Raw genomic sequence first — 13,930 nt, 5'->3', positions numbered from 1 at the left:
TTCTGAGATGATTTCGATATGTTTCATGTTTCTCTCTTTCGTTCTTTCTTTTCTTTTTCCTCCTCCCATTCCAGTACATTAGATCGCGCCCTGCATGTCGGGGACTCGAGGCTCTTGAATCTTCCCGATACCCATGTACATCAATTCCAGATAGAATGCAGCAGAGCTGATAGGTATCTGCGCGTCCACAATTGGCCGACCTGATGTGAAGTGAGATAGTATTTTGTACGAGAGCGTAATGTAGGCATGGGATCACAATAAGATATGTCGGACTAGCCGTGAACCCTGTGAAAGCCAACTCACTTCCACTCTGTCTAGGGTCATGAAACGATATAGTCAATGCTAAAGGCCAAAAGAAAAAGAAGCAAGAGCCTCACCAAGGGTGTACTAGTCTCAAACATACAAAAGACGGGGGGTGGGGGGGGGGGGGGGGGGGGGGGGAGAATCGAAACCATGAAGAGATCAGAAAAAGAGAAATATAGAGAATATGCATTGTATCCCCCTTCGCCATCCAAAAGAGACTTGCCTCGCATTGCGCCAGTATTCGTATTCGCCCAACCAACCTCTAAACCAATCCGTCGTAAAGCGACAAGGCACTGACAATGGTTTCATCCCGTTTGCTGCCTTCTTTGAATTCTTCGAGGTCAAGGCTGCCATTCTCATCCTTGTCCATCATCCGGAAGATTTTCCGTACACGCTTCTCCGGAGTATCTTCGTCCTCGGGGAGTTTCACCATAGATCCGACCTGTACCCTCGTCAGTTCATTGCAATCCACAACACTCATATCCTTCACGATACATACCATCTTGTAGATCGCCTCGACAATGGCCAGCATTTCGTCATAAGTGATTTTTCCATCGCCATCAATATCATACAACTGGAACGCCCAGTCCAGCTTATCTTCCATCTTGCCTCGTGAAGTGACGGAAAGGGCGCAGATAAACTCTTTGAAATCGATCATGCCGCTGTTATCCGAATCGAACACGCGAAATACATAGTTCGCAAATGCTGAAGGGTCACCGAAGGGAAAGAACTGCCGGTAGATCTTCTGGAACTCCTCCTTGGTCAAGGTGCCGGATGGGCAGTCCTTCAAGAATCCTATATATATTCTAGAATCAGTGATAACTCTGGGGGAGGGTCACTCATATGGCCGTACCTTTATACCATTGTTGTAGCTCCTTCTTATCGAAATGTGTTGCCCTTTGCAGTTCTTCGAGCTGCGTCGGCGAAAGCTTCGATTGGCTGGAAAAGAACAAGTTAGCGGAGGCTTCTTCTCGAATATATAAAGGTCACGCAGTGGTTTAACGGGCAATAGAGTATGCAGGATTGGTAGTCCTGGACTCTCTTCCCTAGAGAAGATACACGTTTCAAATATCCGCGGAGAGCGTGCCACCGGAGTTTCCAACAGGGTGAAGGGTGTGCATCTTACGATTTGCCCATGGTCAAATCCTCTGGAATGGTGTGCAGCGCACGTCAAAATGTCCAAAGCCCTAAGATCACAACAAATAGCCAAGGCAGAAGGGAGGATCTTTCGATTCGATGAAGAGCGGGATGGTGACGCGGGGTAAAAACAGCCGGGATGTGTGGCTGAGCTGCGGCGGAAATTGTCAACACGAGGCGTTTTAAGGCGTTCAACGGGCGTACAATAAAACAAGATGAAGTGAATGGAATGGGTTAGAGTGAAAGAATGAATCACAAACGGTGACGATGGCAAGTGGCGAGAAGATCAACGTTGGCAAGTCCAGAACAACCGGCTTGGCGCTTTTACACTAATTGCTTAGTACATAACTAGTTACACGTTGTATACAAAAGTCCACTTCCATTCAGGGCTCATCAATCTATTTAGGATAAAATGGGAAATAATTTTGGTATTCGATGAAGAGAAAATGCGAACGGCCAAAGATGCAAAAAAAAAACCAATGTAAAGAGTATTGGTAGATCAATGCGAACATGTTTAGTCCACCTTGATTGAGCCATAGATGCGGTGGATGAAAGCCCAACTGGCAAAGAACCCAATGGACCCTAGGAAGAAGTCAGTCAGAAGATCAGTACAAAGGCATGGGTCGAACATACCAGTCAGAACAAACACGATAAAGGCAATCAACGCCGAATAGCCCACGTAGAGCACTGCCCCGGTCAATCCACCAAAGCTGACTCGAGTCGCCCAGAAGAGGAGCGCATTCACAAAGACGTATCCTCCGGTCATACCAGCACCGGCAAATGCGCGCCAATGCCACCGGTAATTCTCCGCACAAAGCAAGAAATACACCAATAGGATGGTCGTAGCGGCTGAGGTGATAATCATCAGTCCGTAGCAGAGGAACAGGAATCCAAACATATAGTAGATCTTATTGGTCCAGAGTGAGTTCATGATGAAGAACAACTCGACGAAAATGGCACCGAAGGGGAGCAGTCCAGTCAGCAGAATGGATGGAATCGGACGCAGACTACCAGACATCGGAGGAACTTGGCGGGGAATCTGGTTGGTCTTGGTAGGACCCTCCAGCGGCTGTTGAGGATTCTAAGATTAGTTCTTGAGCTGAATAACTAAGGGAATGGGGGTTGATAATACCGATTGCTTGAATCCCAGCCAGCTACCAGCCACGCTCAATGGCACACTGATAACAAACCAGATCAAAACCAGTGCCAACATGGTCCCAAATGGCACCGCACCGCTGGATCCCTTGGCCCAAACAAAGAGATTCAGTATGAAGAAAGTACCGAAGATAATGCCGGGGACGAAGAGAGGAGTCATGATGATGTTGCGTCTCCAAGCATCGCCACCGAATGACTTGTACACTCGAGCTGACACGTAGCCGCCGATACCCCCGAAGAGGGCGGAAATGAGAAGAATCGCAGTAGCCAAGAATCCACGATTGGAAGGAGAGAGGAGACCAAGTAGAGCGAATGCTAGAGAGGAATGTTAGTATCTAAGAGAACGAGCATCGGCAATCGGGCTACCTACCGACGGTCACGCCGGTCATCATGAACAGCTGGGCGCCGTTGCCTGCCATCACACTTAAGAGTAGTGGATATTTCGGGCAGCGGAAGACATCGCCATGGACCAACTTCCAGCCAGAATCCTCTTGGACTCCATCCTCGATCGCGGCCGAAGTGCTATCCAAATCCTCCAGATTGAATGAATCTAGCCGGTTGTAGCGAGCAATATCTTTCTTGAGTGCGCGAAGAAGGATCATGCTGACCATGCCAACGAGGAAGACCACAAAAACCGCGGAGTTGATGAGAGAGAACCAGTGGATTTTCGGGTCATAAACATGAAGATATTTATCCCACCGAGTGGCCCAGGCAGTAGGAGACTCCTTCCAGATGACACTATACGTCCAGGTAACTGTAGTCTCCCCGTCCTCGTTGAGGGTAAGAGTATTGCCCTGGGTGCCACACTCGGCGGACCCACCTTCGAGATTCCTCGAGTCCTTGCGAGATGCAGGCTGCACAAGCACTCCAACGACACGATATTTGTCCTTGCCGCCGAACCCCACCTTGTGGTAGTCAATCACGATATCGTAGTGATTGTTGAGTAGAGCCTGTCCATTCTCGTCGAGATCGCCCAGAGAAAATCCAGGATTATAGAAGTTGGTCTTGGTGACACTGTCATAGTTCAACTGCGCAGCCGGCAGGCCATCCACTAGCCAATTGATGTTGTAGCCCTGAGCTATCCGCCGATTGGTAAACTTTGCGCTGCGAGCATCGAATTTGGCTTCTCCACATATCGATTTGCAAGTCTCATTCTTTGCCATGTGAAGCTCGAATGGGGACGTGCGAATGCGATCACCGAAGAGAATGCTCCCCAGGGATTCCCTCACGTCTTTAGGCCCATCTGGGGGTCGACAGAACCCAAATGCCGGGTGGTAATAGTCATAGGAGAAAACTGAATGAAGCTGATCGTCGCGGGAAAGGCCGGGGGTGAGGTGGTTCACGTAAAGCGGAACTGCTTGTCCTTCGTTGTAGGAGGTCGGTGCGACACCTGGCAAGTAGAAGGCCGCAGTTAAAGAAGGTATGGTGAGCACAATCGATGAGAGGAGAGAAGCTCGGTCGGTGAACCGCATGGTGGGCGTCCCTATAGAACTTGAAGGTTGGCAAGTTGCGCTTGATCGTTTGTTTGCATAAGGATAGGAGGGAGTAGAGCTAGGGTCGCAATGGACTGTCGGGAAGAATAAAAGGGGGTACTTACAGTAAGAAGCTTCCCCAGTCGGAGATAATCACTACCTCATCCGTGGAAACTTCGACAATTTTCGAAGCTCTGTATAATGCCAGAGTGACAAACTGCGAGTGACAGACTGGCAATGACGATGGTAAGGGTGCCTTGGTTGGTGCCTGGATGCCTTGTCATTATCACACGTGATGTGCGTTATCGTGAAAGCGGCCAAAATTTTTTGTTACACGATTTATTGTCCGATCTTCATATCCATCAAATCAACCATGGCTTCAACACAGGCGTCTGCACGCCCTCAGAGTCTGTCGACATTGATCGAGACCCTAAACACTTGTTTATCGACAGCTGCATCATCTCTACCTAAGTCACACAAGGATGCGCCCTCCGATGTCACAATTGAACCTCCCCAGGACGGCATCTCTCTTCTAGATACCAAAAGCGAAATCCTTCTTTCCTATCTGCAAAACCTCGTCTTTCTGATCATCTTTCAATTGCGAAATGTTTCTGCGAAACAGAATACAAAAGAGAAGGGCCAATCCCCGGACAACTCCCTCGAAGATGACATCCAGAAGAAGCTGATCGAGCTGCGGGTATTCCTCGAGCGCGGTGTTCGTCCCTTGGAAGGGCGACTGAAGTACCAAGTGGATAAGGTTATCAAGGCTGCGGCGGATGCGGAGCGGACAGAGAAGACTCAGCCGGCCAAGACAAAGAAAATTCGCAAAGCTGCGACATCGGACAGCGAAGCCTCGTCGGATGAGGAAGAAGACGCGAGCGGTAGCGAGAACGAAGAGGACATCGATGAAATGGCCTACCGACCTAATGTCTCCGCCTTCAACAAGGCCAAAGCGGTGGCTGAGCAGAAGAAAGCCAAACCCTCCAAGGGCGCCGACGAAGGACCTGGAGATGGCATTTATCGTCCCCCGAGGATCATGCCGACGTCTTTGCCTACGACAGAGCGTCGCGAACGCCAAGAGCGCAGGCCTATTCGATCCAACGTTATTGACGAATTCGTCAGCGCTGAAATGTCGTCCGCACCCATGGCTGAGCCAAGTATTGGCAGCACAATTATCGATGGTGGCCGAACGGTCAAGTCAAAGAAGGACCGCGAACGCGAGGCCGAGCGTACTACCTACGAAGAGACCAACTTTGTCCGCTTGCCGAAGGCCACCAAAAAGGAACTGGCCAAACGGGGTCACGGAAAGGATACCACATATGGCGGCGATGAATGGAAGGGGCTCAATGAGGGTGCAGATCATATCGAACGTCTTACCCGGAGATCGAAGAGCAACGGTGCCGCACTTGAGAAGAGCCGGAAGCGTGTCCGCAATGAGGACGGACAACGCGGTGATGGTGTGGGCATGGGTCAAATCTTTGACAAGCGACGGAAGAAGGTTGACAGCTGGAAGCGGTAAAGATTGGTTGTTGCAGCGGGCCACCTCCATGTTCAAAGGCGTTTCTTTTGGAATCCAAGCACTTTGGCCGTTACTGAAATTTTCTTGATTACCCAAGGTCCATCTTGACCAATGCATATCTGTATCTACCTTTCTTACGACATACATTGAAGGATATGATTTTATCGGATCAATCATCACTAGGGCTGTCCGCAGGTAAAAAGATTGCAGGCTTGGTGCTTCACCGCCGGGATATGACTGTACTCCGTAGGCTCGGCATGCCGAAACCCAGGCCCGGCTGACGCTGGTACACGGCCCGATACATTGTGTAGATCTTTAAGGTGGTCTCTGCTGATATGGCTTCCAGTATTCATTTCAGTGGATTTCACTGTAAGGAATTGAAACACAATGCTTCAATTCAGCGGAAGAGCATTTTTGTGTACGCAGTACCGTCACAAAGAAAGGCTCACATCATCACATGTGATCCGGCCCCGTGTGTCAAGTATGATGTCATCAAAAGCAATCTTGATATCTTCCGAGGTACGTACATGTATTTCGTGCTTCTTCGATTCTTTTCCTACAACACATACTCGCTGTATCTCTTAGATCTATCATCTAAAATGGAAAACCCAGGTGCGTTGCCAGTTTGATATGTGTCCTCTATCTATCTCTTGCTCATTGCTACAGTGGCTGAAATACCAACCGTCATCCGGCTTCTGACACAGTCGCCGCCATCATTGCAAGAAACGGTTCTTGAGCGATATTTTACCAACAATGCATCCTTCATCCATCCATTCTGCAGAGTTCCCAGCTTCGAAGGAAGCAGATGGTGGATTGCAAAGATCTTCCAGTGGTACAAGATCATGTCACCTCGAATTGAGCTAGAGGTGCACTCGATTGGTATGTTACTAGGAGAACCCCAAACATCTGAAGCAAATGTGTTCGCCCTGAAATTCTGACTCTTGACTAGCATTTGACGAGGATAAGCTTAAGCTCTATGTGACCATGTCCCAGATCTTCTCAATTTGGCTTGTTCCCTTTCATGTCGCCCCGGCAACTCTGACAAGCGTCCTGGATTTGACGTACGAGTCAGTTCGGAGTGATGTTACCACCAATGGTGACCATAGGGCGTACTACATCTCTAAACAGGAAGATCTGTATCAGACTTCGGAGTTTATCAAGTTCGTCATGCCGCACATCGGATATTGGCTGATTTATGGCTGGCATCTGATTGCAACCCTTTTCTGCGTCTTTGGGGTGGCCTTGCTGTGGCCCATACTATGGCTGGAAGAGAATCGTTATATCCCTGGCCGCTTTTTGCGAGGGGGCAATCTGGCTTATAACATGGAGAAGAAGATTCCTGAAATCAAGGAACAGCAATAGAATATCTTACAAGACCTTTTCATATGGTATCAACAATTATAATCGCTATATCCACTTGGGTTCTATCACAGGAGTCAAATGTACCATGAGAAGTCATGTTGTAAGCCCGACAGGGCAACAATAAATGCACAAGCCAGTACAAGCCAGTATGGGTTTCCTCGCTTTCACTCCACCCACATCCTCCGATTCATAACGCCGGCCAACTTCTATCGCAACTTATTTCAATGAGCTTTCCTCGCCTTGCGCTGTTTCTTCAGTTCCCTGCGGAAGGAATTCTCCCGCTCCACAAACATCAAGGGCAAGCCACGTCCAATACCGAAGAACACGAACAATGCCCATTTCCAACGGAATGGGTTGATGACAAGAACAAAGATGTACCAGTAGATCAGCTCGGCATAGGTGAAGAAGTCAAATGCCTCAGTAGGTGCCAGACGTTTCATGAACCTCGTGAAGTCAATCCAGGTCTTCATCCATGCTTCGGTGGGTCTGGTCAAAGGGTCGGTCAGGAACATGAGCAAGAATCTCGTGTAGATTCCGATATGCATGTTGCCCACCGTACCAATAGCATCGACATAGGTACTGTTGTTCGCGCAGATATCGGGGTATTTCGGTGGGAAGACTTGGAGATACCAGCTAGGCGGCCCGTAGGGTTCATCGAAACACTCGTCGGGCAAAAAGTTCAATGAAGGTCGCTTGAAGCCAGTTGCCATGACAATGATGTCTCCTTCAACCAGTCGATCGTGGCCAGGACCTCCCTTGGGAACACCCTTAGACCGATGGTTGAACACCACGCCATTTTCTTCCACTGATACGATGTCACCTCGTAACCAGTGAGCTTTGCCCTCGCGGATCTGATTGAATAACTCATCGTTGGCCATCGGGGTTGTAGTAAAGATTCCCTTGTCTGTTGGTGCAATATCTTGGAGATCGCGGTAGAAGAACTTGCGTAGGAGCCACTCGGGAATCCACGAAAGTGCTGTTTCCTGTCCAAGAATATTGCACGCCAACAAAGACTGAACAAGCACGTTTCGAGGGATGACCCATTTATCAGATCGAGAAAGGACATCGATCTCGGCCGCGCCATTCTTGACGGCGAACTCCAGGGCCTCGATGGCGCTAGCGCCGCCTCCCACGATGAGCACCTTTTTGCCCTTGGCATTCTTACCATCCAGCTCAGAGGAGTGACAGATCTGGCCCTTGAACTTGTCCTGGTTGGGGAGGGGCGGCATTTTCGGGTCTCCGCAAACGCCTACTGTAGCCAATATACCGTCGAACAATCCGTATTGCTCTTCGTCGTCGTTGATAATCCACTGGCCATTCTCGGTCTTCTTCACAGATGTCACCTTGGTGTCAAATACCGTACGTTTCTCCAGATCGTAGCGTTTCCAGAGCTCAATGATTTGATTCTTGATCTGCTGCTGGGTGGGATACGCTCTATCGAAGCTGACCGAAGGGTGAAAACGATACATGACACTGTGAACTTGCAAGGCGGAGGTAGAATTGACTCTCTGTAGAGGAATTAGCAGGTATTCTTCATTGTTAAAGAACGGGCGATACTGACACTCCAGATACCACCCAAGCCGCTTTCCTTTGGTCTGGATTCAAATAATTGGACATCAAAGCCATGGCCAGCGCAGTGGGCGGCCGAGGACACACCTGTCAGGCCTGCGCCAATGACCGCGACTCTCTTTCGGGGGATATTCTCATTCTGAGCCGTGGGAGGTGGAGGGATAGGAGAAAATATGTAAGTCAACACCGCTTGCAGGGTGATGTAGAGCCAGGTAAAGGTCTCCACGAATGGATGCCGAATGAGCGCTTTGAGCGTCTCGAAAAAAGACTTTGAGCTCATTTCTGTTGATTATCGGGCAATTGAACAGTTCAAAGGACAATCGAAATCTTTTTACTGTGTACAAGTAAGATATTTAAGCATTTGGTGGAGTGACGTGCTTTTTTTGCATGTGATGGGGCTCGCGATATGACATCATGCACTCAACCTGGAAATGGTCGTTTCAAGTTTGCCTGACAAGGAACGAGACAGGTAACCTCCGACATAACTTCTATCTATGAGTTATTTCCTCCGTCGTCTCCCGATATCAGTTACAAGACTCCACTAGAGGGCCTGACTACAGTGACTAGCACGCCTGTGGAGAATGGATCTCTGTAGCACTCGGGGCTTGGTAAATACTGAAGCATGACTTTGCATTGTGATTGACACAATTCCTATTTGGGTAGATAAGAAACATGTAGACATCTCTTGCAGAATGCAGTAGCTGTTTAGCAGACGGAATACACGAATTGACGAGTTTCAGCACCAAAGTTGGATCGATCTTAAGAGAGAGATTCGAATTCACATTCTTTGATCCACCTCGGGAGGCCGGGGCTTTAGATATGTCCGTACGGAGTACTCCGTAAAGTCGTAGACAATGGTAACCTATAGCCAAGAAAATACTCCTGGAAATCACTAAGAGGACACCATTGAAGCACTCTACTAGCTAGCTCTAGCTAGGTCTTTGTGGTCTCAATGGAATCTACAGACGAGAATAGTCGTAACCAGAAAAGCCCTTAGCCCTGGAAGATCAATAGTGAGTCAGTGACCATGGATATCGTAGATATGGGCTCTGACTCTCACTCATTGAAGTCAATCATAACAATAGAAGGTATTCAAATGTTAAACATATGTATGAGTAACTCACTCATATCAATAGCCCAGGGCCCAGATCAATTGTTCGAGACGATGGACAGCGGTAGGCAATACAAAGGGCGGTCACGGGTTCTGCCATCAATGCCCCATCGCAATTGAGCTCTCGATCTAAACACTTCGCTTCCTTGGATCTCACTAAGACAGTATGATCGTTCATTCAGATTGATTTCTCTACTGGTGCGACCCCTCCGGTGATAAGTCGAGCATTTTGCTCTTTCAACATGGGTCCAACACCCGTCCTTGACCAGTTCCTCGTCAGTTTGCAGGAATTGGTTCAGAATCGCGATGGCGCCAAAGTCCAGGACTTCCTGCAGCTGGAGCCCCCATTATCGGATATATACCAGCGCATGATCGGTGAATTACGACAGAGCTATGCCCCCGGCCCCAAGACTGAGGCCGCGCTTCTCCAACGATGCGAGCCTCTCGTGCCGCGATCCAAGGGTGGCGGCTCATGGACAGCTTTCCCAGTTTTCGTCAAGCTTTACCTGATCTTCTTGCGAGATATGAACACCGACAATCTCTTGGAAACATACAATCAGTTGAAGGTGCTGCTCAAGTAAGTCCTGCGCCTCCCTGTGGAGTATGCTAGATGCAGTCGTTTCTCGGAGGATGATGATAGCGTGTTGACGAGCAAGAAGGCTGACTTGATCCTTTCACCAATTGCAGTCAATGTGTGCTGGCTCTCGGAGATAGTCAAATGGGCGTCGTCGTTCTTCCTACGGTTCTCTACTTGTCCAAAATTCTGGCAAAATTGGCAATGGGCCTCGATCGTCGACCGGACTTGATCGCGCATATTCGACGGATGGAAGGTTTGGCGGACCAGGAAGAGAGCAGCGAGAAGGTGACCCTGGTGGAGAAATCCGCCAACGTGGTGCGTGAAGCCTTCATCAAGTGCCTCACTGATCGTACCGGCACTCCTGGCCCGCATGGGAAGCCAGAAGGCAAGCGCATTGGGATCTACCTAATGGCGAATCTCTGTCTGAAACTCTTTTTTCAGGTAGGAAGAGACTTTTTATTCTTGCGATCTCATATATTTTGAAATCGGAGGCTAAGGGATACAGTGCGGCAAACTGCGCAACGCCGAGCAGATGTTCGCTAGCATCAGCGCCCAGTCCCCCCCTTTAGCCTACTTCCCAGCCTCACAGCGTGTCACCTACCTCTACTACCTTGGGCGCTATCTATTCGCCAACAACCTCTTCTTCCCCGCCCAGATCGCTCTGCAGGCCGCTTACGACCAGTGCCACCGCCAGGCCATAAGCCAACGACAGTTGATCCTTTCTTATCTTATTCCGTGCAACATTATGTTGGGACGATTCCCATCTCAGACACTCCTCCAACGACCAGAATCACAAGCCCTCGCAAAACATTTCCAGCCACTCTGTAAATTGATTGTCCGGGGCGATTACCTGGCTTTCCGACAACATCTTCAATTTGGCTCGACCACCGCTGAATGGTTTGCGCAAAAGGGGATTCTGTTTACTCTCCGAAACCGATGCGAGATACTTGTGTGGCGCTCGTTTGCGCGCAAAGTTTTCATGTACGGAGGTTCCTGGGGAGGACCACAAGCGCAGGCGCAAAAGGGACCTCCACCAGTTCTCAACCTCAAAAAGCTCGCGGCGGCTACAGAATGGCTGCAGGCACAACATGCAACAACGAAGAGTGGCACTATGGCGGCCTCTAACTTGTATGGATCACAGGTGGTTCCCGAGCCTACGGACGTCGACTATGCTGGCCTGGGAGGGGCAGATGGAACGGCCGGTCCCACCACAGATGAAGAAATTTTGGAGAAATATGGTGATTTCCTGGGTCCAGATGGGTTCTATGATGAAGGAGGAAGCCCACAGCCCAATGTACCTGGTCAATTGATCGATGGAAATCCGGAGGAGGACTATGATGATTGCGAATTGGATCCATATGCATACGACCTCGATGACAGAACCGAAGCGGACCGGTTTACTATGATGCAAGAGGTCGAATCCATCTTCGCATCATTGATTACACAAGGCTTGATGGGAGGTTATCTACTCCATCGCGAGCCTCGATTCGCAATCCCCGGTGCCAAAATCAAGGGAATCCTGCCCACCGGATTCCCCAATGTCTGGCAAACAATCTCAGCTCGTGAAAGTCATGATTCCAGTGTCCCCGGTTGGGTTCAATCTCGGGCGCCTACCGGGCTTGGAGCTGCTGGAGGTGGTAGAGTTGTCAATCTCTCTCCGGAGCCCGACCAGTCGGCCAGGGCTAGTTCACATATCTCCATCAATAACGTTTTTTTGCAATTTCATGTTTATGATACCGATGCCTTAGATACGTGGTTCCAAAATCAACGAGGTCACTGTCCGAGAAACCTTAATGCAAAGTCAAATCCCGCTTTTTCCATTCCGTCGTAAATTTGCACGTTACACCTCGGCCTGGTGGATTTTAGGCATTAAGGCATCAAGATTAGTTAGAAACGGCATTTTGGCCCCTGGCGCTTATACAGCGTCGTAGGTTTGCATTTTGCATTTTGCATTTTGCATATTTTGTTCTCTCTTCTCTCTTCTCTCTTTCACACTCTTCTATTATGGAACATTCAACCGCTGTACAGGAGATCTCGGTCAGGGTGGCTGATTTCCACCGTCGTCAACTACCATTTCGCATATATCATGGCGCGACCAATAGTACTCGACCCTCCAATCGATCCCTTTCAAACACCGTCAGCACGGAAGCTCTCTCCCATGTACTGAAGGTCGATACCGACTGCTGCACCGCTATAGTCGAGCCCAATGTCTGTATGGACGCTCTTTTGGCCGCTACTCAAGCCCACGGCCTGGTCCCTTTGGTAGTTGTTGAGTTTCCTAATATCTCGGTTGGGGGAGCCTTTTCAGGCACGTCTGGGGAAAGCAGCTCGTTTCGCGAGGGATTCTTCGATCATACAGTGAATTGGGTTGAGATAGTCCTGGGAGATGGTCAGGTGGTGAAGGCATACAACGATCGTGTCAACACACATTCGGACCCGGGGGACAAGCGATCAGACTTGTTCTGGGGCGCGGCTTCTTCCTTTGGAACCCTGGGGGTCGTGACGCTACTGGAGATTCGTTTGAAGAAGGCGCAACCTTTGGTGGAGCTGCAATACTACGTCACTTCGAACATGAACGAGGCGGTGCGTGTCTTTCAAGAGGCCGGCGACGATCCTGCCACCGAGTATTTAGATGGGATCGTTTATTCACGAAGCAAGATTGTTGTTTGTGCTGGAAAACAGGTTCCACAAAGCTCCAATGTCAAACCTCGAAATTTTACTCGCCGACAAGATGATTGGTTTTATTTGCACGTCGAGCGCATTGCTCAATCCAAGACCTCCGACCGAGAGAATTCGCTTCGCATGCCAGATGCCGTCGACTACATTCCTCTGACGGACTATCTCTTCCGGTACGACCGGGGTGGGTTCTGGGTGGCTCGTTATGCGTTTCGCTACTTCTGTGTTCCGTTCAACTTCCTTACTCGCTGGCTCCTCAACCGATTCATGCATACCAAGGTGATGTATCACGCCTTGCACGTCAGTGGGCTTGCGCGTCGGTATATCATACAGGATGTCGGTGTGCCAATCTCAACTGCCTCTGAGTTTCTGGACTGGCTGGACCGTCCTGAAAACTTTGCACAGTACCCGCTCTGGCTCTGTCCGCTACCCCCAGGAAGCGCAGGTGGGTTAGAAGGACAGTCAATGAATAATGGAAAGGCAGTGGATGTGGAGACACAGAAGACACACAAGACACAGCTCCTCAACTTCGGAATCTGGGGCCCTGCCGCCACTATAGATCCAGCTGGGTTTGTGGCCCAGAATCGGCAATTGGAACAGAAGGTCCACAATCTGGGAGGAAAGAAGTGGTTATATGCTCATACTTACTATGCAGAGGAGGAATTCTGGGCCATCTACGACAAGCCCGGGTATGACTCTCTACGGAATAAATATCATGCACAGCATCTTCCATCCTTGTTTGACAAAGTCAGGGTACGCGAGTCTGATCTTCCGGGCGCACATCGGGGAGAGTTCGAGACTGGATGGAAGGGATCAGTCAAACGTGCTCTCTGGGACGTTTGGCCCTTTTGTGGTCTTTATGGGGTCTACAAGGCGTGGAGAGGTGGAGACTATCTGTTACAGAAGGAGACTCCTCGACAGAAGGCCGATTGAGCAGGATAATAATGTACTTTCAGGGTATTTAATGCATGCCATCCAATCAAAACGCCAATAGGCCATCCAACACACATACACAATGCGAAGAAAGGGAGTACACTGAAACATACAAG

The 13,930-nt window shown here is 49.5% G+C and overlaps 7 protein-coding genes across 7 annotated transcripts; 4 read left to right on the top strand and 3 right to left on the bottom strand.

Moving 5' to 3' along the window:
• Positions 1 to 565: 565 nt before the first annotated feature.
• Positions 566 to 1,440, bottom strand: N7515_003083 (EF-hand domain-containing protein; the record flags this gene model as incomplete). Its single annotated transcript, XM_056663827.1, has 4 exons — positions 566 to 745; positions 803 to 1,098; positions 1,157 to 1,242; positions 1,430 to 1,440. 4 exons carry the CDS (start codon positions 1,438 to 1,440, stop codon positions 566 to 568), a joined length of 573 nt encoding a protein of 190 aa, XP_056522884.1.
• Positions 1,441 to 1,954: 514 nt separating this feature from the next.
• On the bottom strand, positions 1,955 to 4,067 carry N7515_003082 (transmembrane 9 family protein; the record flags this gene model as incomplete). Its single annotated transcript, XM_056663826.1, has 4 exons — positions 1,955 to 2,022; positions 2,074 to 2,509; positions 2,573 to 2,910; positions 2,966 to 4,067. The coding sequence occupies 4 exons, from the start codon at positions 4,065 to 4,067 to the stop codon at positions 1,955 to 1,957; spliced, it is 1,944 nt and encodes a 647-aa protein (XP_056522883.1).
• Positions 4,068 to 4,440: 373 nt separating this feature from the next.
• lcp5 (small subunit rRNA maturation protein LCP5) lies at positions 4,441 to 5,586 on the top strand (the record flags this gene model as incomplete). The annotated part of the gene is made up of 1 exon (XM_056663825.1): positions 4,441 to 5,586. One exon carries the CDS (start codon positions 4,441 to 4,443, stop codon positions 5,584 to 5,586), a length of 1,146 nt encoding a protein of 381 aa, XP_056522882.1.
• Positions 5,587 to 6,185: 599 nt separating this feature from the next.
• N7515_003080 (uncharacterized protein) lies at positions 6,186 to 6,948 on the top strand (the record flags this gene model as incomplete). The annotated part of the gene is made up of 3 exons (XM_056663824.1): positions 6,186 to 6,198; positions 6,253 to 6,465; positions 6,536 to 6,948. The coding sequence occupies 3 exons, from the start codon at positions 6,186 to 6,188 to the stop codon at positions 6,946 to 6,948; spliced, it is 639 nt and encodes a 212-aa protein (XP_056522881.1).
• A 221-nt stretch (positions 6,949 to 7,169) lies between these two features.
• On the bottom strand, positions 7,170 to 8,797 carry N7515_003079 (flavin-containing monooxygenase; the record flags this gene model as incomplete). The annotated part of the gene is made up of 2 exons (XM_056663823.1): positions 7,170 to 8,456; positions 8,510 to 8,797. The coding sequence occupies 2 exons, from the start codon at positions 8,795 to 8,797 to the stop codon at positions 7,170 to 7,172; spliced, it is 1,575 nt and encodes a 524-aa protein (XP_056522880.1).
• Positions 8,798 to 9,870: 1,073 nt separating this feature from the next.
• N7515_003078 (uncharacterized protein) lies at positions 9,871 to 12,036 on the top strand (the record flags this gene model as incomplete). The annotated part of the gene is made up of 3 exons (XM_056663822.1): positions 9,871 to 10,205; positions 10,316 to 10,646; positions 10,711 to 12,036. 3 exons carry the CDS (start codon positions 9,871 to 9,873, stop codon positions 12,034 to 12,036), a joined length of 1,992 nt encoding a protein of 663 aa, XP_056522879.1.
• A 173-nt stretch (positions 12,037 to 12,209) lies between these two features.
• N7515_003077 (FAD-binding oxidoreductase) lies at positions 12,210 to 13,814 on the top strand (the record flags this gene model as incomplete). Its single annotated transcript, XM_056663821.1, has 1 exon — positions 12,210 to 13,814. One exon carries the CDS (start codon positions 12,210 to 12,212, stop codon positions 13,812 to 13,814), a length of 1,605 nt encoding a protein of 534 aa, XP_056522878.1.
• Positions 13,815 to 13,930: the final 116 nt, after the last annotated feature.

The sequence above is a fragment of the Penicillium bovifimosum genome (genome assembly GCF_028826915.1).
Source record: "Penicillium bovifimosum strain IBT 22155 chromosome Unknown utg000003l_segment0_segment0, whole genome shotgun sequence".
In the NCBI taxonomy this organism is placed as follows: domain Eukaryota; kingdom Fungi; phylum Ascomycota; class Eurotiomycetes; order Eurotiales; family Aspergillaceae; genus Penicillium; species Penicillium bovifimosum.
Note: the sequence above shows the minus strand (reverse complement) of the source record. Positions and strands in the feature narration are given on the sequence as shown.